Genomic DNA, 22,500 nt, shown 5'->3' with positions numbered 1-22,500 from the left:
GTGATTTATTTTGTATTCATTTTTCCTTTATATCAACTTATTATAACTTAAATAAATAGAAAATGCCTTGGACGAAAGATTCGCTGCATGTATCCTACATCGAAAACTATGACTATAAATTCTTTACCCCCCCCCACCCCCACCCCCACCCGCCAAAAAAAAAGAAAATGAAAATAGCTTTGTGGCATTTAATATACTAATATAACGAGAACGCATTAAAATGCCTAAATGAATTGTTGTTGTTGTTGTGGTTGAAGAAGAAGAAAAAGAAGAAGAACAACAACAACAATAAAAAAAAGCAAGTGAGATGTTTAAAATATGATCTCACGTTACTTCAAAATCTAGGGCAGATAAAATTATAACAGCAAAATTAAAACAGCAAAAGCGGTCGAGCGCGTAATTCGTTTTTTTTTCTATTTGGTATGTCAGGAGATGCGCATTTCATATATTTTCATGAATAAACAGTTAGATTTAGCTTTGATTAATAAAACAAAACAGCATGTCAGATCAGTGCTTGCTTTCTGGACACTCTATTTATCCGCCTGCTACATGAAACCAGCGCGGGGGCACAGGAACACCGCGCGCATCTACTCAGTAACCCGACTGTCAGCGGTCAGCCGCCCCTTCCTCCGGGTCTGACTCGCGCATTTGGGCTAATATTTAGATAGGATAGAGTTTTATACATGGAGCGCGCCGACTCGCTTCCTGCAGCTTCACTCACGCCATATGAAGGCTGAAAATGACCGTTACTTGTTCCTCCGACACCGCGTGATTAATTATCTGCTAATTGATTTTGGGTTCTAATTAACGTCTGAGCGTTCTTTTTTTTCCCTTTTTCTTTTGTGTCTCGCGAGGGTTTTGTAAAACCTAGAAACCGCCGGAGGTTAATCTACCTGATGTGAGATACACGAACGTCTAGGGACACGTTCCATAAATCTTAGATGGGCTGAAGAAGAAAATCCCCAAAACAGATCCCACAACAACAATTCAATCAGTGAACACGCGAGGAGGGGTGCTCGCTGTGTGTGCTTAACCGCGCGCGCCACGGCTTCAAAGCGAGCAGCGCTTAAACACCTCGGTCATTCGAAATATTGCAGCGCGCGGCCAATAAGCGTCGCACCTTGGGCGTTTGCTCGTGAAGGCTGGAGAATATGCCTTCGTTCTGTAATGAGCCACGGGCGCTAGCTCCGCTCCCCAGACACCAAGATCTCCACGAAGGACCACACGTCTCCTTCTGAGTGCACGAGCAAGAAACGCGCGGCACCTCTAAGTTTAAGTCTCCACGTTCTAAGTATGCCAAACACACTGACCAGCTCGCACTCAATAGTTGCTTTACATTTAAACTGTCGCTGCAACAGCAACAATAATAATAATGATAATAATAATAACAACAATCTGCATTATCTGCATTATTACTTTCTACATGGAGGCTGAAGTTAGTCTACCACAGAAAGAGTACGCAACCAACTGCATAACGGAGCCAACAGTTTAAAGTGGAGTGTATCCCCTAGCGCTCGTGAACAGGCAGGAGTCTCCTGGGGTTTCCAGCTCAACCTTATCCACAGTCAAGTGCGAGCCAAACATGCTAGTAAACATTTTGACCGATGGATATCATCTTTTCTTCCTAACTGGGACGCGCGAGGGGACTGCCAAGCTTTGACCTCGCGACACGAGGCTCGCTGGGTATCCCGCGTGTCAGTGGAACAGGCCTTTGCTGTTATAAGACGATTGAGCAGCACAAAAGGCAAAACTGTCCAGCCGAGCACGTGCGAAGGTCCAACAAAAACAGCGTGAAACGCGGTGCGAAAAAACACGGTGAACAAAATCTGGCGGTTCATTTAACAGGAACAAATATATAAAACGAGGGGAAATGTGTATTTCCACATTAGTCGGCACATTTTTCGAGTATAAGCGTAAAACGTTTAATAGTTTTATATTCATCTTTAACAGACAGATTAATAGTTTTAGATTAATCTTTAACAGACAGCATTCCTACAGGATTACGTAGCACCGGAAATTTTGCATTTTGCACGAATAACGAAACAAAAATGTTAAAAAAAATCCTTAATTGCTTTAATTGTGGCATCCATTTAAATTAATATGCAAATAAAGTTTCGCATTTGTTAATATTCACAAAAGCAGCCTATAAGTGAGATGATAACTGATGTAATAAAACAACGTTCAATTTGTTAAATGCATAGAATAAAAATATATGATCAGCAATTTATAGGAATTAGGAAAAGGATCAGATTAAATTAATCAAGTCAAATTAATCTTAAAACCTTCAACTGTAATTTTTAGATAAAGACAAAGTATAGAAGAAAAATAGTTACTATTCGTAGAAAGTTTGTAAAATTATCACCTTATCATAGCAATTTAAAGATGCAGCTGACGTGAACAAATACAATAATATTAGTTATAAATGTTTTGTTGCATTTGTTTTAATTAAATACGCCGATAAATGCAAATACGCGCAATTTTGCAGATTAGTGCCGAACAATTTAAACCTACGCCTAATATCGTTTAGTTGTTTTTAAATACATTTGTTATCAGTCGAAATACTTACAAGGTTAAACGTGAGGGGGAAAAAACTAACGAGAACTATTAAAAATGTCGCCTTTATTAAGGAGGTCTGAAGGGAGCAAAGCCCTCAGATGTTCGTGTCATGTGCTCCTGGTTTTACTGCATTCGTCACGCGCAAAAGGTGGTCCGCTTCTACTTTAGAGGTAATACGGTAAGCAGGGAGGCATCGCGCACACCTGGCGCACGCAGAGAGGCGCCAAGCAGGAGACAAAACAGGAAATGTGCCTCTGGTGCCTCTGGTGCTCCCAAAGCCACGAGCTGTGCTAATTGTCAAATCAGCTACAGTATGTCGGTGAGCCTGAGCTGACAGCATACCGTCACGTTATGCAATTCGTAGGTTACGCACAGACTTCTTGCAGGCAGAGCTGAACTTTAAAGGGGCGATTCTTCAAAGAAAGAGAGAGCGAGAGAGGGAAAGAAACTAACCGCAGATTCAAAAATATTGCCGAATGGTGCGTATTATACAAATGGTCCCAAGGTGTAAACAGATTAGGAGTAAAAAAAAAGGCCTAAATGAGTGAACGCGCTGTACCGGATCACACGGGATCACACGGGATCCGGGCTTTGAGGAGGCAAAAGTATTTTTTTCATATACATAATTCGGGAACATTAATGCAATTGTTTTCTGACGTGTTTACAATTTAATTAACGCGCAAAATAGGCTACTGTTATTTTAATGGTTTATTTTCTGATGGCTGAGTAATAAACATTTAAATCGCACAACTGCACGCACAACTGCAAAACGCAGAGCTCGTGCTATCTGCTTTTTTTAATCGTGCTCTGAATTTTGTCTGTTATCACCTTACTATTTACAAAAGGCCACTTCCGACTTGGCAATGACTAAGCGAACCGGTATCGCTAACAGCATCAGATAAAGAGGAACGTGGGTATGTTTTGAAGTAGGATACTTGATCTTGCCCACGATCGTAAACATAAAACAAATTTCTGATAACACAAACAAACAAACAAAGTTTGTTTAGGTCACGATATTCCTACACAGACACACATTTCCCCCAAACAGGCATTACATTTTAAGAAGACTATCAAAAGACGTAGTCCGTCCCACGTCAGTGTCAAGCATCAACGAAAATCTACAGTACAAAATATATCAATGTAAAAGTCCTATAGACGCATTCAAACGCATCTAAACAGGTATGCGTGACTCACTTTTTAAAAGAGCATCGTGGTTAGTTTATTTACAACTTATAGCACCCAGATAAACATCCAGAACAAAGCATGTTAAGCTGAAAGGAAAACATCCCTCCCGCTAAACCCGGCCGCTGGCGCGTGTTACTCATGTGCAAATGAGATTCAATCCGGTTGCTATCGCAGCAGCTCAACAAGAAGTAACTTTTGCTGCCATTCATTAATTATGAACCCCGATAAGATGATGATCGGGTAGATACTGTACACGGGACACCAAAGGTCAAGTACTTAAGCCAAGCGCACCTCCTAAAGTTTCGCGTGCACTTGGTGGAGTCGATCTCCCGAGCGCAGACTGACAAAGGCCTCAGTCCTAAATAAAAGAATTTTTTTAAATTCGTTTTAAACACCATGGCCAAACACATACATTTATTTATAACACAAGGGTTCAAAATGTTACCATAGTCATCCTTATGTTAAAGCCCTCTTAGACGAGAGCGTTCCGTGTGATATTCGCTATACCATTTAAAGATTGTTTTTGTTCTACGCTGCTGCTTCAAACCCAGCGCAGTCTGGCTTTTCAGACCGGGATCACGTTCGCCTGCAGCGATGGACTCCCAGATTAATTCAACAAGAAAATAAATACAAAAATATAATGTAAAGAAACTTGGTTGTTGCTGCCATACCAGTGTAACTAGCCATTTCTGTATACACGTAGTTTTAAACAGGAAATGTTTGTCCATTTAAAACAATATTTAAAAGGCAACACAGACAGAAGGCTAATTAATATTATTTATTTTTTTGTTCTCAGACCGTGTATTGATAAATCCCCCCCCCCCCCCCCTATTCTGTAATGTGTCATATTGCCTATTCTAAATGACTGTACACTTATATCTCCTTGAAGACAGATATTCGTACGGACGGTCTGTTTTTTCCCCCCTCTCAGTGAATTCAAATGTACAGTGACTGACAAGGTCGTATTCACGTAAAACATCGCACGCAAAGCATGCACACTTTTTTGAGCTGTGCACGGGAGGCGTGGAGCTCGCTCACTTTTGACATTCTCTTCGCAGTAGTTTCTCCTCGAGGCACTCCAGCGAGTTCTAATGACATCACCCAAGCACCGCAGAATGGGGGAAGTTCGCTTTTAAAGAAAGAAACGACTTTTTTTCCTGCACGAGCGATGTTTTAATACAGCAGAGCGTGTTGAGACACATCTTTTAATTGGAGCATAAAAGTGGCGCTATAGCAGACAATGTCTTGTTAAATTCCGTGGGAATAGCTTGTTTTGAAAACACCGCAGTTCACTCCATCGCCAAAAGGCCCATCACCGACGAAAGCTAAGCGCGCCAGCGAAACTTTTATACCGTACACCCCTGACGGTCTGGACTGCTGCAGTTCTGCGGACCGGCGCGGAAGAGTCGTGGAGGAAAACGACGTCGCTACACTAGACGTGTTGCCTATGGACGAGTACAGTCCCCTTTCTCCAAAGGCAAATGCTTTCCGTATTGCCTCGCTGATTTCGGCAGCGGAACAAGCAGGAAACGCAACATTTGCCAAACACGGCGCTGGCCCAGACAAGTACGCCGCGCAAAACTCCTTTAAAATGCACTACAGCACAGTCACGAGGGAGATGGAAGGTACGGACACGCTCTTGACATTAGAATTGCGATTACGTTTGCTTGACTAGCCGGACACATCACCGTCGCCTGCCGCGCGCTAGACATTTCCTACTGCACGCTACCCCCGCGCGCATGCTTTAGGCTTAGGAACGAAAATGAGAAACTGCTGCGTACTCAGCGCGAACGTCAAGCATGCAAACGTCTACTATTCGGGACAATAACATGTCGAACAAAAATAACGGCACTCTAGGAAACGAGTTTGCAGCCTGTAATTAAAAACAGTCGGCGATTGCAGAGTTGCAAATTGTTGCCAACGGCTCCAAGAGCAGAAACTGTTAAATTAGCGTAAGAAAATATGTTAGTCGCGATCGGTTTGTCACTGGAGTTGTGCAGGGCACATTAATTTGAACCCGGTGGAGAGGTCTTTGAGAAGCTGTCTGTGAGGTACGTGGAATATGAGTGTGAACCGGACTAACCGCAAACCGTTGATAAAAGAAAAATAACATTTCACCAGTGAAACTGATCTTCGTTAAAAAAACAAAACAAAACAAAACAAAAGCAAAGCAGAGAAGACGAGGTTGGTCGCCGTCCACGCGGTGTTAGCCGTTTGTCGGTGCAGCGTGGCAGTTTGTTTATTCTGTAAAAGGTTTACCGTACTTCGTGCCAGCTAACCATTCTATTGTTAGAGGAGGGCGATGTGGGCGATACCCTTATCCAAAAGTAAATGGGTGTCGGAAAACCTATTAAAACGGGGCGCACTTCTCTGTCAATCAGTGTCGTCCCAAGGCGAGGAAAGGCGCATTACCTGCAGTTCCTTATCTAAATAGAAATAAGAACCGGTTTTATCGTGAAGGGGAGGCCCTACGCGAGAGATAAGAGAGAAGTCTGGATTTCACATTAGCATACAGCAGCACTGCAGTGCACAAGCAGCTTGGAACACTTCAGCGGGCGACCACCGAGAACAGAGCGCCCCGCCGCACTCTCGCGTTCGCTCGTATCTGCTCGCGACTTCTCCGAGGCAGATTTTAAAAGGACGTTTTCGACTTCAGGGGAAATTGGATGACTTTAAAGTCGTTTCTTTCCGGTTGTGTCGGCGGTGTCTCATATAGGCGGTGTGTACTCACGTAGGACAGAACTGCACTGCTTGGCAGTTGGAATTCACTCACAGGACACACAGGAAGACAAGTTTACACACACGATTCGGAGATCATTTTTAGAATTTTCCCCCAAATGTGGACTGAGTGATTTTATGCCTCGTCACTATTACAGTTGTTTAATTTTTCACAAACGATCATCTTTTGTTTGCTTTTTGAAAGCGTCCGAGCGCAGCGCAAAGCGGTAAATCCAGTTTTTGGAATGATTTCAGCAATCTCCAGCCCGTGGCTAACCCAGCTGTCCCATTTCTGCGATGTTGCAGCCTTCACCACCAGCAGCCTCAACAGCCTGAGCACACCCGGGACCTACCACCTCTCGCCTTCTCCCGGAGACCCGTACAGTCAACACGAAGCCCACTTCGAGCCCTGCCCGGGCCCTCAGCACGGCTACACCTACTCGGGCTCCAACCCCGGGCAGCCTCCGCCAGGAGACAGCGGCACGTCGAACTGCCCCACGTCCTCCTCGAACTCCACGCCGAACAAGTCGCTGATAAAGAAGAACCCGAAAGTGACGAATATTAACGTGCAGCTTGAGATGAAGGCTCTCTGGGACGAGTTCAACCAACTTGGAACCGAAATGATTGTCACGAAGGCTGGAAGGTGAGTTTTCTCCGTTTTGGCAGATTTTACTCGGTACTGTAGAATCAGGCTATATTGTACTGATATTTTAGATTCGCATTTATTTATTGATATTTTATATTTAATCGGCGAATGTTTCTCCAAAGCTGTTGCGCTAATTGTCGTGTAAAATACACGCAAGGCCTTTATATTATTATTTAATGTTATGAATGGCTGGAATGTAAGCTACCGACAAATACCGTTTCAGAACTGCTCAGACTTTGATACCGCAAACTCGGAAACACCTACATTGTTGTCATAAAGTAAGCTATATTTCATTAAACTACACCAGTCTGAATTTTTAAACATTCTACGTTATGTGCCATCCGTGCACGAGCTAAGAAACCTCACGAGCGCCTATAATGGAGTGCTAACAGTTCGCTCCTGTGTATTTACACTGCGATAAGTGAGGATAAGCTGATAGCGTTCAGATACTCTTCGCGTACTCTAAAGCTGCGTGCCACGGGCTAAAGTTTTATCACTAACGACGAAGAGTGAGACAGTACCTAATTTTCACTGCTTTCCCAACACTTGACAACTCCATTAAGCAACTGTGCGTTACTAATAACGATGCGAAATTATTAATTTATAATGCACAGTAATAAGCACAATCATGCACCGTTTTGGGTTTGTTTGTTTTTTTCTTCAAAATAATTTTTTAAAATATCTATTTTCTCTTGCTATAGTTCAGGTCCAGATATCCTGGCTCATCCTTTTAGAAAGGAATGTGTCTGTTTTTTATCCTCAAGATCACTTACAAAATGCAGTCCCGTGAAACAGCTCAAGGAATGATCATTTTAATATATTTGTCATTTAATTTATAGAGGATTTTGTTTTTACTGCTATCAATAAAAATGTCACCTACAGCCAAAGGAGCCTTACATCTACGGCTGAGTAATTTATCAGTGAACGACACACGGCAAGTTTCCAAACAGCAAGAAAATAAAAAAAGAATTTAAAAAAAGAATATAAAGGCAATGCAGGGCCTCCACGAGTTTATATGGAAAATATCTTGGGAGGCCTGCTTCGTGTAGCTGCGCTCAGACAACAGTGTTTCGGCTTCTATTATTGACGAGACTTCCGACTCTCCAGATAGTTCTAATTCCAGCGTATTTGTGTAATACATGGGCGATCTAGTGCTCCGTCTGCCTGGGTAGTTATGGATCTTCTCAATAAATGTAGACCCACACGCTGCCCCACGCTGCGCTTTGCTCTCTCAAGAAAATCTTCTTACATCCTTTCCATATTTAGTGTGGCTGAACAATTACAGATAGGCTCGGATGTTGACATTAAGATCGGGTAAACATTTGCGGTCTCTCTTTTGTCTGCTTAGGCGTGTATAGCGGAGTGCAGTCTCTCTAGGTGCTCGCGGCCCGTACAGGCTGCGCCAGGCCTTTGGTGTTCAAACGCTGTTTTGACTGTGCCATTGAGACGCGGAAGAACGTGGCAACCATAGTTGTTTACGAGAGAACCGGCGAGGAGTCAGCAGGCCCTCGAGTCGCACGGTGCTTTTATAGGTACATTAGCACGTGAGTTTAGTCCTAGCTCGCTGTTATGTTTTAAACCTGCAATGCCCATTTAACACAGAAAGAGACCATTAATCACGGATGACGGAAAACTCTTTACTACACAGTCAATAATTACAAGTCAGCGACTGTCTTCCTCGGAATGCTTGGTCTCTTTTAACCATTACACAAAACCATATAGAAATACAATTACGAATTAATTTATATTCAACGTTCACACGCGCAAAATCATCGTCCTAGACAGCACCGATAGTGATTATTAGATTATTGCTTTAGTTGTTGCCAGTGCATGGAGAATCCGTATGTTCCGTGAACGGGGAAAGCGGTACTTGCTTGAGTTTCTGCGGGATTATTCAGTATTCAGTATTGTGGGTGTGCAGGGTAATCCGTCATTCCGAAGTCTTCCACAACACCGGATCCAAAAGAAAACACTTTCAAAGATACTTTAGCCTCAGCTATCCAAAACTGCACCTCTGAACAGACACTGACGTTAATTGAGCGAGGATTCCGGGATCACTTTCGCTCGCGAGCAACACACAAACCTGTTTAACGCTGCTTTTGAGGGTTTTTACGTAATGTAGTACACAGAGAATTTAGAGAGAGAGAGAGAGAGAGAGAGAGAGAGAGAGAGAGAGAGAGAGAGAGAAATCTTACCAAAGCATTAACGTGAACGGACAAATTCCACCATTTGAATGCAAACATGGTTGTGAAAACATTCACAGAGGGTTAACTTCTAGTTGAAGAAATTGTACGTTTAATTCTACAGTGGAAAAGCACTAGGGATGAGTTAACCCTGTAAATCGGAAATTGTTGATTTTACCGTGATCGGGTGAAACAAATATGATTATTAATATTGACACGAGCCAATCATTAATTCGCAATCCGACGTAACGGACAGTACTAGTGCGGAATAAAGAGTTTTGATTTTTATTTGACTGGACTTCTGTTGATTTCAGTTCTTACCGTCCCAGTAAATACCGTTAAAAACCTAGCTATATCAGTAGCTGATTTTATATATATATATATATATATATATATATATATATATATATATATATATATATATATATATATATTAATCGATGAAAGAATTTAGTGTAAAACTGGTATATAGATCATTATATCCATTTTTGGATGCAACTGTTTGATTTGGAAAAATATTAACAATGTGTGCAGCAATAAAATAATAATAATAATAATTATTATTATTATTATTATTATTAATATTATTATTATTGACCCTTTATACATGAACTAACAAAGCCATTATTTACTCTACGATTTAGGCGAATGTTTCCTACTTTCCAAGTCAAAATATTTGGAATGGACCCGATGGCTGACTACATGCTATTAATGGACTTTTTACCGGTTGACGATAAGCGATATAGGTAAGTTATTCTACACACCACGAGCGTGCTTCGCCGAGTAGCGTCCACCGTATTATTACGTATTATAATAATAATCACACAGTCCACGTGCTGTGAAAAACCCCATAATCTCAGATGTGACGTAATCTCAGAGCAAGAAATTCCTGCATGCATATTTACAATTTATCAGACTGATCAACTGGCCTACAAGTTAAAATTCACAAAAAAATGGTATATTAAAAAAAAAAAAAGAACGAACTGGTAACACAACATTTAAAAACACATTTAAATAAATAAGATGGAATTTGGCCGAAAGCTCACGTTTATTTAAATGTTAACGTTAACTAACTCCAGCAGTCTTTTACGTTCGGCGGCTGATCGCGTTTCTCCGTCTTTCCTGTACAAAGGTATGCTTTTCACAGCTCCTCGTGGCTGGTGGCCGGTAAGGCTGACCCCGCTACGCCCGGTAGAGTACACTACCATCCAGACTCTCCCGCCAAGGGCGCCCAGTGGATGAAACAAATCGTTTCCTTCGATAAATTAAAACTCACCAACAACCTACTGGACGACAACGGGCACGTGAGTAGGCCATGTTTGCGGTATGGCGCAGTCTTAATTTAAGAATTAAGCATATTTTCTTTTAATTATTAATGGCCATTTTATAACACGTGGTCTCGAATTACATCAAGACTTCATTCCACTTTCAGTTTCATTACAAAGGAAGAACAGACCTCAGACCCAAGAAGGTGTTTCAACAAGACAAACAGATATTATCTTAAAGAAACTTACAAGTGGATATAGCAACATATTAGCCAAGCTTTGTGGGTTTTTATTTATACATTAATACATGATTGAACAAACGAATGAACAGATAAAATGTCATAAGTAAATGCGCAATAATGCGCAATAATTGTCGTGTTTATCCTGCTCATTGTGATTAGACATTAGTATTTTTATAGTTGCATGGATTTTTTAAACATAGGAAATACTGCACTGGTTAAACTGGCAATACATTCTAGACTTATTTTTACGTAATTGCAAAATAGTGTTTCCTTTGCATAGTGGGTATAATAATAATAATAATAATGTTTTATGTAGATTATGGAACCAGAATTTTCTTCTAAACGGGCCTGTGGGGTTAGCACTTCCTGATATTTAGAGTTCAAGCAGATAATGACTGACACCCTGTTAGTATTGCTGGGATTTTTCTTATTTTAACTTATATTTGATGTCTCGTTTTCCTGCAGATTATTCTGAACTCAATGCACAGATACCAGCCAAGGTTCCACGTGGTCTACGTAGACCCACGGAAGGACAGCGAGAAATACGCCGATGAGAATTATAAGACGTTTGTTTTCGAAGAGACCAGGTTCACGGCAGTCACAGCCTATCAGAACCACAGGGTAAGAGCACGTCTCGTTACAACACATTTATAAGACCCGTATTACAACGGAGGCATTTAGGAGTTGATTTAAAAAAAATTATAACGGTCTCGTGCGGAAGGTGAATATACTGAAATGTTTATTTATTTTGCTCTATCACTGTTCAATCCGCAACTTGGAACCCAAGAAGATATTCGCCCCAGAACTGCTCAAGGAAAACAATTTCTGTGTTTTTCGTGGCTCGCGAATTGTCTTGCTTCGAAATAAATGCAGGCTCTTTTTACAGACGCCCCGACCTGAAGGGCTGCGGGAGGAAATGTGCCATTTGAAAATACAGAAAAAATACAACGCGAGTCCAAAATAAAACATTAAATCACATGCTATAATCTAATAATATCGAGAAGGCGAGTTTATATTTCCAGAAATAAATCAATATTTGTCAAAGATCAAAACATCTTACAAACAAAAAAAATAGCGGACATCTTGCTTAAATTTATAGTTATGCTATGAATGAATCAGATTCTCAGGACTGTCACAGCATATCTGTGAAGCTCGAGCACAGCTGTCCACTCGCGCTGCCCACACCCCCCGTCTTTCCTGCTCTGTCTTCTATCAGTTTGACCTCGCGCTCTTCAACTCTCATCGCGAGCTTTTACATTTGTTTTTCAACTCATTCCGGAACATCACGCGCACAGGTCTTCAACCGTAGACTGTGCGCGAGGCCGTCCTAAACGCATAAACACAGCTGACTGATTCTACAGAGATTTGCCAATTTTTTTTTATTTTTGCCATTGTGAAATATTTCTGGCCATATTGTTCTAATAAGCAAAGTATGCTACGCCTAATGTCTTTAATTAACTTTCTAAAGCTACCGCCCTGCAGGGTTTGAAGTCTGTATCACAGTCGTCGGCTATAAAATGTTAAAAAATAATAATAATTAAAAATAAATAAATTATATATATATATATATATATATATATATATATATATATATAATATTTTTGTTAAAATGAGTCCGTATTTATCCAAGTAGTAGTAGAAGAAGTAGTAGTAATATACAATACAATTAAACGTTGTTTGTTTGTTTGTTTTATTTTTTCAGATAACACAGTTAAAAATAGCAAGTAATCCGTTTGCAAAGGGATTTAGAGACTGTGATCCAGAGGACTGGTAAGAAGCGCTGCTCGCGCATTCCCATACACCCATGCACACGACGGACACCATCTACTTCTAAAGTCGCCACCTATTACAGCCATAAGACCACAGATATACGCCCGTTTGTATACATTCTAAGAAACACAATTAGAGATCAGTATCATCATTTTAAAAGCCTATTGGGCTCATACGGTTGGGTTATACTGTTCAGAATTACTTAAAAATATTTTTGCACTTATTTTTAAATTAATTTCGTGCTCGTGTCAGTGGGCATCCAAAGAATTCGCGCGCTCATGCCGCTAACCCTTTCTGCCTTGTTTTAGGCCTAGGAACCACAGACCAGGCTCTCTGCCAATAATCAGCGCGTTTGCTCGGACAAGGAATCCAATGTCCTCTCCTCCGCAACAGAATGGCACAGAGAAAGGTATGCGCCCTCACCCTCTGCTGATAACAACCTCCTAAACTGGGCTTACGGTCGTTCTAATTCAAGACCGAAAAAATTAAAGTTTAAAAAACAAGTCCGTAAAAACAGTCTGGAACAGTCTAATGTGATTGATAAAAAGCGCATTTTGCACTGTTACACGTGTAATTCATTATTACCTATTAGTGCCGTGCAGTCTACATATGCAAGTATACGCTTTGGCTGTTTAATGTGCAAACAGTTATTACTGTGATTTGGCATTGGAGCAGACCACGTGACGTGCAGGTAGCATTTAATTTCTGAAAAACACATTCCAAAGGGCCAGACACTTCATTTCCAGCTGAGCACGGCAGACTGTAGTCAAAGGTCCGAACAGCTGCGCGCCCCGAGGGCACACGGCGAACGAGGCAAAGTGTCGTATCAGCCGTTTCTTCCCGGGTGTGCTCGTGCTGCGTACACCGATTTCCTGAGCGAATCAGACTCTTTGGCAGAAGAGACCTGTAGCTCAGGCCACGCACACCACACTTCATTTCACAATCAGCGAACCAAATTATAGGAAAACATTTCCACCGGAGGGAAGGACGGAGCGCTCACGGGCGTTCGAGAGGACTCTTCCACTCTTAATGCACCTCCTCCGACCTCTGGGTCTATAATTCACGTGCGCTATGTCGAAGTGGAAGTTTTCAATAAACGGCGCTCTTGACATCAGCCGATATGTAGACCGATCCTAACACACAAACCTTTGGAAAAATCTCACTCGTTAACATCAGTCTACTGACATCAGCAGGTTTTTTTTTTTTTTTTTTTTTTTTTTTTTTTTTTTTTGAAGATTTGTGAATACAATACCACATTCAAACCATAGTATCACAGTAAGAATAATTTTATACCAACGTTTTGTCACTTGTCACAGAAGACAGCAGGAGAGACTATGACCGGGATCCCACCGGAACACCCATTCACGCAGACCCCGCCCACCAGCTGATGTCACGGGTCCTCAGTCCTGCATTGCCTGTCCCCGGGGGTCTCCATGCTGTGCCCCTCACAGCTGGTCCCCGAAGTCCCTCCCATGAACTGCGTATCGACGGGCACCCCCAGCCACCAGAGACCCTCCACCATCACCCATACAAGTACCCCACTACCTACGAACATTACCTGGGGGCCAAGAGCAGGCCGTCTCCCTACCCGCTACCCGGCATCAGGAGTCATGGCTACCACCCACACATGAACCCGCCCACAGCAAACATGTACTCACCCAGCGGAGGTCCCACCAATTATGACTATGGCCCCAGATAATGACTGACACTATGCCCATAAAGGGCTACCTGCCAGCCACAGCTGAGAGTCCAAAGAGGAAAAAACTAAACAACGCAGAGACACACACAGTTTATCTCTCTCTGATTCTCTCTCCCACACACATACACACCCATGTGCACCCACAAACGCCAACAACTTCCTTGATGCATCAAGTTTTGGAATGGTTGTGCTGTCCAAGGCAAGCGGTGAAGTGAGGAAATGTAAGCGGCATATTTATTAAACAAACAAACAAGCAAGCAAACATACTTAGAGGAGGATTTGGAGAACTCCGCGGATGGTAACCTCAAACCTGTCAAGCTTTGTGAACTGTTACCGTAGGACCCACAGGACCCAGGGACGACAGGACAGAGGCCAGCACAATGAGAGGGAAACCCTTTCACAACAGAACTTCATTACTGAGAACTGGAACTCAAAACATTTGTGTTGGAGGCACTTTCTTGTTTTTTGCTTTTTTGCTTTTAAAAAGCCATAAGTTATATAACCTTAAATCCGTCAAGCTTCTAGATAGACTGGACATCTGCATGTTGTGCTGATCAGAAGGTGCTGACATCCATTTTAAATATCCTCTTGTTTGTTTGTGTCCTGATTGAGAACTCTCCACGCTTGGGAGATAGGAGGCCATTTTAAGCGGCTCCGGGACGCTTGTACCATGGCACTGACGTTCAGTAATTCAGAATAAATGTGGACAGAATGACCCAGTTGAACCTGTAAAATAAGCATTAAATATTTTACTTTCAACATCATTTTCCACTACCTTTTTCAGTCCTTGTCAAAATTTCCCATGAGTGTTATCTAATATCACTCCAGGGCTTGAACCAGAGGGAGAAATCTCTTTTACACACATTCACTCTCTCTCTCTCTCTCACACACACACACACTCTCTCTCTCTCTCTGTCTGTGTGTGTGTGTCTGTGTGTGTGTCTGTGTGTGTGTGTGTGTGTGTCCAAGTGTGATTAATACATGTTTGATTTGGAAAGGAAGTACTGGAACTTCAACATATTCAGAGTTTCTTTCTCATTAGTCTGGGACTGTTGTGTACACCAAATGTACAAAATAATAGTCAAACAGATTATATCACCTTCATAACACACAAAGACAGACAGAGAGAGAGAGAGAGAGAGAGAGAGAGAGAGAGAGAGAGAGAAAGAGTTTGACGGAGAGAACACAGGAAAGAGAGACAGAGAGAAAGAGAGACAGAGAGAGAGTGAGAGTGAGAGAGCAGTCCACAAAGTTAAACTGGACAGAACTTCTGGAGTAGCTCTGAGTGAGGTTATTCATAGATTAGTTGGGAAAACTGGTTTGACAATTTAACATGATTCATACTTGTAAAGGCATCAGACAAAAATGTCAGTACACCTGCCCCGTGCAGGCCAGCGCATGTGTGTTTACATATTTCAAACATGGGCTGTACCGAGGTTCCATTGGCAAAACAAAGCACACACCTTGAATTTTGCATATTAAGATATTTAAAAAGCCCTCTGACTTATTTTATTTCATGGAACTAAATCATCAAAATCTTATTGACGTTTTTCTTTTGCTCTTTACATAAATATCTTGATGATAACTCATACTGGACTATTGACTTTACAATCAATTTAGTAAGTTGTCACGTTAGTAGCGTCGTGAATGTGGCAAAAAAAATACAATCGAAATTCTTCAGGAGAGAGTAAATGTATAATGCCATTTTAAATAATTAACCCAATTAAACATGCAAAAAAAAACCCCAAAACATTAGGTTTGAAATGCATCATAACCGTTAGTGAGCACAATGGTGTGTTTCATGGTTGTTTCCTCTGTCTGCTGTTTTTTCCACGCCACTAAGGTGGAGGGAAACAGCACTCAGACCATTTGACCTCTGGCAGCTAACGACTTTCTAAGGTATCAAAGGTTAAACAACGTTTCCACCAGTTTTAGCGACGACTAATTGCTCGTGTCATTTTTTGGGTAGAGTAATTTCATGCACAAAACCAACCACGTGTTTTAAAATAATAAGAGCACTAAAGACTTTAATCAAGTAAGCAGACGAAAACATATATACACATTATCATGCACGTTGTCTTTATGATTTGAGAGTTTTAAAAAAACAAGTTGGGCAAATTAATTTTCCCTAAAATAAACAAACTAAATAAAAACTGGAGAACGCGTCACTTATTAGTGCACCAGTTATCTGTAATACTAAAGTACGAATGTGGCACTCAGACTGCGACGCACATCACAGCATTTAATACATGTCATAACTGTTACGTTGGCGATATAGCCGCTCGTGTCTGGAGCAAGAAATGCGTGCGATTTATTCCTCTGCTATATTTTGGGGGTTCCTGTCTGTTCCACCGGAACTGGGTCTCCCTTCGCGTGAGTCCGTGGGTAATGACTCTGGCCCGCCAGGAAAGCGAGGACACGGGGACACGCGACCCTTCCGTCAGGCTCGCGCAGCTGTGTTGGCCCCTCTGTCCTTGTCCGAGCCCAGCACGTGAAGACAGGCTCCACGGCCACGCGACGGACGGGTCGCAGCTGTTTCTCTGGGAGCTTTTGCGAGTTACACTTTTGTGCAAAAATACGCCCGCAAACACTACAGGATGCCGGTTACTCTGCAGGAAATGCTACATGACATTTCTGTACAAACGGCAAAACGTTGAATTATAGCTACTAAATGCTATTAGAGCTGCTTCAAAATGTACTGCTGAAACTAATATATTATAAATGATAATATAAAAATTATAATATAAAGAAATGATAATATATTATATCATAGGTAATGGTGTAGAAATAACTACGAAAATATAAACCTGGACATAATTCAAAATAAGGCCGCACTTTCTTACAATAGATATAGGATGGTATATATTCTGTACACAGACCACATTTACTAATTCTGTTATTAATCTTCATAGCATTTGTTTCAATATAATAATACGCTAATTATACATATAATACGTATAATAATACGGATTCAATATAATAATAATAATAATAATAATAATAATAATAATAATAATAATAACAGGGATTTACGCTAAACGCGATGGGGTAACCGCAACATTGGGTAATTTTCAGAGTACAATAACCCACATTATTTATATATTACCCACATTATTTATATAATTACTGAATGTATGTAAACATTTAACCCTGACCACGACGAATAGCGGGGCAAATGGTTATCTTGTAAATCGTGAATCCAGATTGACTTTTTTCAAACAACAAAAAAAATCCTCCGTATTAGAACCTATTGGGGAAACCCGCACAGGCTGAAAGCGCATCACCTGCGCAGGTGTCAAGGCGCGGAAATCTTTTCTCAACACGAGCTTCCACAGACCTCAGCGCGTACGAGAGAGATGTGCACCCGTCAGGTTCGCGTGTGTAGTATCTGTTGTGACAGGCACATCACAACTCACGGCGTTTGTTCTACGTTGTGTGTGCATTTCCCGAACACACTGCGTCTGTGTGGGCCTTTTAGAGTGGCGTGGGCTCCAAACGCACAACTCTGCGCGTTTCAGAGTGTTTCTGCACCCACCCCCTGTCGGCCTTAGGTAGGCTACGCGCCGTTTACGCTCCATTTACCGTCGCTGACGGACATTTTTGATGGAATACAAAACAAAAATCACTATCACAGCGATATTTGAAAACCAAGGTTATTTCTTCTCAAACGAGCTTGGCAACGTTTTGCGCTTTCTCTCGGGCACAGAGGCGCGATTTCTGGGCCTGAATTATCCAGGCTCGTCTTTTCCACCTGTCAAACCACAGCAGCCCGAGGGCATCTGACTGGAACAGGACACAATCCAGAGATTGTCCATTACGCTAATGGAGGCTTGGTTAAGCATGCGGACAATGGCAAGGTGACCTTTAACCTTTAACGCGTTAGCACCGTGCAGGAGTGTGTTTGGCGATCACCGAGGCGCAGGCTGTTGTTCGAGGCTCGTGGTAGTGGTGGGGGCATCCAGACTTTATTGACTTCCTAAATGATCCATTATTATGTGATTTACGAGGCCGTGACCCGAGCGGACGGAAAAGTGCCGCTATCGCGGGGCTTTGTTGTGCATTCAAAGCGCAGGGGACACGTAGGAAGCCATTACCACGTGGAGGAGTCAGCGCAGAGGTCACGGCCAAAGGTACAAGGGGATGTCCCGGCATGACAAGGACGAAGCTAATGAAGGCCGATAGCAAAATGAAGAGTTTGGTTTTCCTCTGACCGGCGACTCTCCCGTTGTTATTTTCCAAAAAGGATGGCCTCCCATCTCCCCTCGTGCTTCCTGTACAGTCTGAGGGGATATTCCAGGCTGCTTGCGTCCCCCGAGACACGTGCTTCATGGGCTAGAACGGCTGTGGGCCTTTTGAAGTTTCCGCCACTGCTCCGAGACGCATGAAACCCCACATGGCTTAATGCCCCGGACTCCATCATTACCATTCACACCGACAAACGGATCCACTTTCAAACGAGCCTCGCAACGGCTGTTTTAATGAGAACATCGTGAGATGCAGAAAAGTCACATGTTCGTTATATAAAATCTCTCAGAGGAAAGATCGATTGAATGAGATCTTTAGTTGGCATTTTCTATATTGTTCTTTTTAGTCTTTTTTAAAATTTTTCTTTTTTTTTTTTTTGCATGCGACAGTTTTAATAAGCTATAACCTAAACACTCAAAATGTTTTTTTAAAAAACAAGTCACACTCAGGATAAAAATACGTTTTTATTTCCTTAAACCAATTGATTAATGGTGTCAGTATGTGGCTGTATAATTAAACCAGACATCAGTGCAATTAAACATGAAAAACACCACGACCAATTTCTCAGTTAATTCCGTAAGACTAAACCTGTTCCAAGAATACAGACGGTCTCAGCGGCCTTTACTGCAGGCGAAATTAAATGACGCTAAACTGCCCCAATGAATCTTGCTAACAAGCAAGCCCGCCCTGTCCTGGCCATCCCGGCCCTGCGCCAGTGATTAACCCCATGTGATGGATGCACGCCAGGCCAGGCCAGTCCAAAGGGCAGCGTTTAAACTCACCAGCGGTTCTGGAAAAACAGCCGTGAATTACACACTGCGGCTCAGGCGCGACTTATAGCATAAATATCCGACAGAGACCTCCCTCTGGCGATGCAAACGACACACAAGGCAGCACCGTGCAACTGTATGGCTGGCAATGTGGTGGATCAAAACAACTCTTGTGTGTGTGTGTTGAGGGGACCCTGCTTGATGAGCTGAAGGCAGATGCATTTTTTTAAACCTATAAACCCTGTGCAGAAATGCTTTTATTCTTAGACAGAAAACGCTTGACAAACATGAGAGTAGGAATCCCAGCAACAGCTTGACTGGAGGAGTGTTAACATGAGGACAGACACGTCCCAACCGTCACACACAGGCACGGCACTCCAACTCAGTGTGTGTGAGTTTGGTGTTCTTTGGTGAAAATTGTTCATCCAGTGTGTTTGTGGGCTCACGCCTTCAGACATCATGCTAACTTCAGTCAGGATAAAACTGCAGTCATGTGGGAACACACGTCTTAAACCAGTGCAAATATATATCCGCATCCAATGTCCGATATCAATATTCAATATCCAATTTACTCAACTGATGAGTAATGAGCACTCCTCCTGCAGGCTGGAGAAAGGTACTGCAGCAACCATACCCCTAAAATGTACCACAGCTGCATATTCTGTGTGAGGAACCCAAAAGCTTTGTTCCAAAAAATTTTCTTATGGCCTGTTGGATATTAGAACTTGACATCAGTCACACAGGTAGATGTTTGCCAATGTGATGTCGGGTAATTCATGTGTACCTGTAACGTTCGTGGCGCTCAGGGCGTGTCCCTCGGCTCGCGCTGTAAATGGACCAGAGGCTGATGAGCTGGTCTCTGGACCCTGCTGCCATCAGCGTCTGTGTCGACTCGGGGTGGTCCGAGAAGGTCACACAGCGCACCTGGTCCCTGTGGTAGCACAGCACGGCGAGAGGGTTCAGGCTCTTCCAGCTGTGCACACGCACGCGGCAGTCCCAGCCTGCCGACGCCACAATCTTACTGTCACCACGGATACGCAGCTGGGAGACTCCAGGGTTGGTCAGCACCACCGGGGCCTGGATCTGTGGAGGCAGATGGATCAGACGGAAGGTTAGCTCGGATCGGACGAAAGGTTAGTTCGGATCAGACGGAAGGTTTGCTCGACTGGTTTGTCAGAGCTCGGAATCTTCTGGTCTCATCATAAAGGCCATTTTGGAACAGCGAGCTTGAATTAAGAGGGTCGTGGTGTTCTGAGTTTTTCTGGACCAGAAACCCCCCCCCCCTCACAGGGCAGGTAAAACCTTAAATTAATTTGGGTTTTGCTTTCATGCAAACTCAGGATGAATCACACCTTGGTGTGACCAGATCATCCATCTTGGACAATGAGAAGGCACTTCTGTTTGAGTTTTGTGACCCATGACCCATCGCCGCATGCAGAGACAAATGAGTTTGTTATTTAATGAATCGAGTTACTGTAAATTCACATCCATAAAGAGAACAAAGGAAACACCGTGGCCGTGTCCAGCGGTTCCTAAACCATCAGCCCATGTGTTGACATACTCTCAAATGAGCAGCACGCTAGCTGTTGAACCTGGCAGGGGAGACCTGCACACACGTCCAGAGGTTCAATCAGCAGTCATAAACCATTCGGGAGGGGGGCGGGATTTTGGGGCATGAAGGAAACGTTTCTCACACGACTGTTTGGGTTGGACTTAAGAGTCCCAGGGCTTGGCAGAGATACCTTTGTCACTTGCAGAGAGAGAGAGAGAGAGAGAGAGAGAGAGAGAGAGAGGAAGGAAGAGAGAGAGCATGCAAAATCAGAGATGGCGAGTTAGAGGCTGTTTTCTCTGAATATTCCACGGCAGCGCCCCCTGTTGCCTTAAGTGTTGTGGAGTTACTTCTGCCTTCCAATCAGCAAATCAAAGGGACGCAATAAATACTGGGCAACAGCAGCCACCCGCTACAAACGACTGCTGCTCCAGATCTCTGTGATCTACGGTGGCCTGGAGAGCATATAAATCTCAGTAATGGCCAACAATGTGACATATTGTAAAGTATTGCAGGGAGATCGTTATCTCTCTCTGACTGGTTAGAGGACACAGTGGGTGGACTGCCAGGCTGGCTTCACGGCCTGTTCTTGGTGCACGCATGTGTGAAGAGACATTTGTCTGTATAGTCTTTGTCTACACGGAAACCATGTGTAAATATGTTTATATGTGTATAAATGAGCAGATGACGTAAATGCAGACGTATTTATGTGCATCAGTAAATGTATATGCATTTGTATGTGTATCAGTTCTATTACTGTATGCAAGTATATGCATTGTGTGTGTAGTGTGCACAGGTATATTCTATGCATAAGTGGGTGCGTTTGTGACTGTGTGTGTGTGTGTGTGTTTTCATCTCCACAGGAGGCATCTGGTCCTCTATGCTGAAATCAAACAGGACAGCGTAAAATTGACTTCATAAGCGTTGTCCGGAGAGACGGATCACTGCAGAGTGAGCGGAGACAGTGAAGAATTTGTCAGCGTGCTCCTGCTCCTGCTCGGAAAATCAGAGCCATTCTGGGCCGCATGTGGAGGATATAAACCAGCTTGGTATTCCCAGGCTGAGCTGAGAGAGGAATGCACTGGAAAAAGCGTCCTATAGGAGTACACTTAACAGAAAGACAACACAGCTCAGAGTGAGAGCACTAACACAGCTCGGATTGAGAGAACTAACACAGCTCGGAGTCAGAGAGCTAATTACTCCACAGTAACTTTTATCTGTACCTGTACAAAAAGGTACAGAGCAGGTGTGTTTGACGGTTGTAGTTTTTCGTACGATCTATTTATGGAAACCAAAGAAATCAGCGCTCGATTATTGGAAGTCCTTCAGGTTCTTTGTGAGATTGGCAGGAAGCATGGGTGGGGGTGGGGCGTTATGGAAGCCGGCTTTCTCTCACGGAGGCATGGAGGTCGGAGTGTCTGTGGGATAGCCACAAGGGGAGATGAGATGGATCGCTCTGATCTGGCGCTCAGAGAACCGAGCCGAGAAGCTCCCATCTGGTCTCCATTACAGCTCTGATAATGATGGGTTAATGTGTCTGTGTGTGTTTGTTTGGCTTCCTGTAGTTTGTGTCAGAGAAGTAGATTCAGTTAATTAAGAGACTATTACCAAGACAATACAGCCAAAGAGCCAACATTTATAAAAAGGTGATTAAAAAAAACAACAAAAAAGT

The 22,500-nt window shown here is 42.8% G+C and overlaps 2 protein-coding genes across 10 annotated transcripts in view; one reads left to right on the top strand and one right to left on the bottom strand.

Annotated features, from left to right (window-relative positions):
- Positions 1 to 22,500, bottom strand: part of gnb1l (guanine nucleotide binding protein (G protein), beta polypeptide 1-like) — a 50,026-nt gene that overhangs the window by 7,752 nt on the left and 19,774 nt on the right. For 4 of the 7 annotated variants that reach the window (XM_081714922.1, XM_035529752.2, XM_081714923.1 and 1 more), the window contains 2 exons: positions 20,064 to 20,362; positions 14,878 to 14,990 (listed from right to left, as the gene is read on the bottom strand). In XM_081714922.1, the coding sequence (XP_081571048.1) occupies positions 14,948 to 14,990; positions 20,064 to 20,362 (342 nt within the window). In that variant the 3' untranslated portion in view covers positions 14,878 to 14,947. Of the gene's footprint in view, positions 1 to 14,877; positions 14,991 to 18,960; positions 19,988 to 20,063; positions 20,363 to 22,500 lie in introns of those variants that run through there. The other 3 variants (XM_035529755.2, XM_035529754.2, XM_035529753.2) reach the window with 3 other exon arrangements.
- tbx1 (T-box transcription factor 1) lies at positions 4,708 to 22,487 on the top strand. 3 transcript variants are annotated; one of them, XM_081714920.1, is made up of 8 exons: positions 4,708 to 5,366; positions 6,715 to 7,102; positions 9,933 to 10,034; positions 10,421 to 10,592; positions 11,261 to 11,416; positions 12,498 to 12,565; positions 12,874 to 12,974; positions 21,692 to 22,487. In XM_081714920.1, exons 1-8 carry the CDS (start codon positions 5,189 to 5,191, stop codon positions 21,733 to 21,735), a joined length of 1,209 nt encoding a protein of 402 aa, XP_081571046.1. In that variant the 5' UTR covers positions 4,708 to 5,188; the 3' UTR covers positions 21,736 to 22,487. The 3 variants fall into 3 exon arrangements, with proteins under 3 accessions (XP_081571046.1, XP_081571044.1, XP_026881879.1); XM_081714918.1 differs by lacking the exon at positions 21,692 to 22,487 and adding an exon at positions 13,882 to 14,979 and having other exon boundaries at positions 4,742 to 5,366; XM_027026078.3 differs by lacking the exon at positions 21,692 to 22,487 and adding an exon at positions 13,882 to 14,979 and having other exon boundaries at positions 4,743 to 5,366; positions 6,766 to 7,102.

The sequence above is a fragment of the Electrophorus electricus genome, chromosome 5, assembly GCF_041902795.1.
Source record: "Electrophorus electricus isolate QZ-2024a chromosome 5, ASM4190279v1, whole genome shotgun sequence".
Classification (NCBI taxonomy): domain Eukaryota; kingdom Metazoa; phylum Chordata; class Actinopteri; order Gymnotiformes; family Gymnotidae; genus Electrophorus; species Electrophorus electricus.
Note: the sequence above shows the minus strand (reverse complement) of the source record. Positions and strands in the feature narration are given on the sequence as shown.

Coding starts and splice junctions, on each gene's coding strand:
- tbx1 (XM_081714918.1), top strand. CDS start 5,189: ATGGACGAGTACAGTCCCCTTTCTCCAAAGGCAAATGCTTTCCGTATT. Junction 5,367..6,714: donor AGTCACGAGGGAGATGGAAG/GTACGGACACGC, acceptor GAATGATTTCAG/CAATCTCCAGCCCGTGGCTA. Junction 11,417..12,497: donor CAGCCTATCAGAACCACAGG/GTAAGAGCACGT, acceptor TTATTTTTTCAG/ATAACACAGTTAAAAATAGC.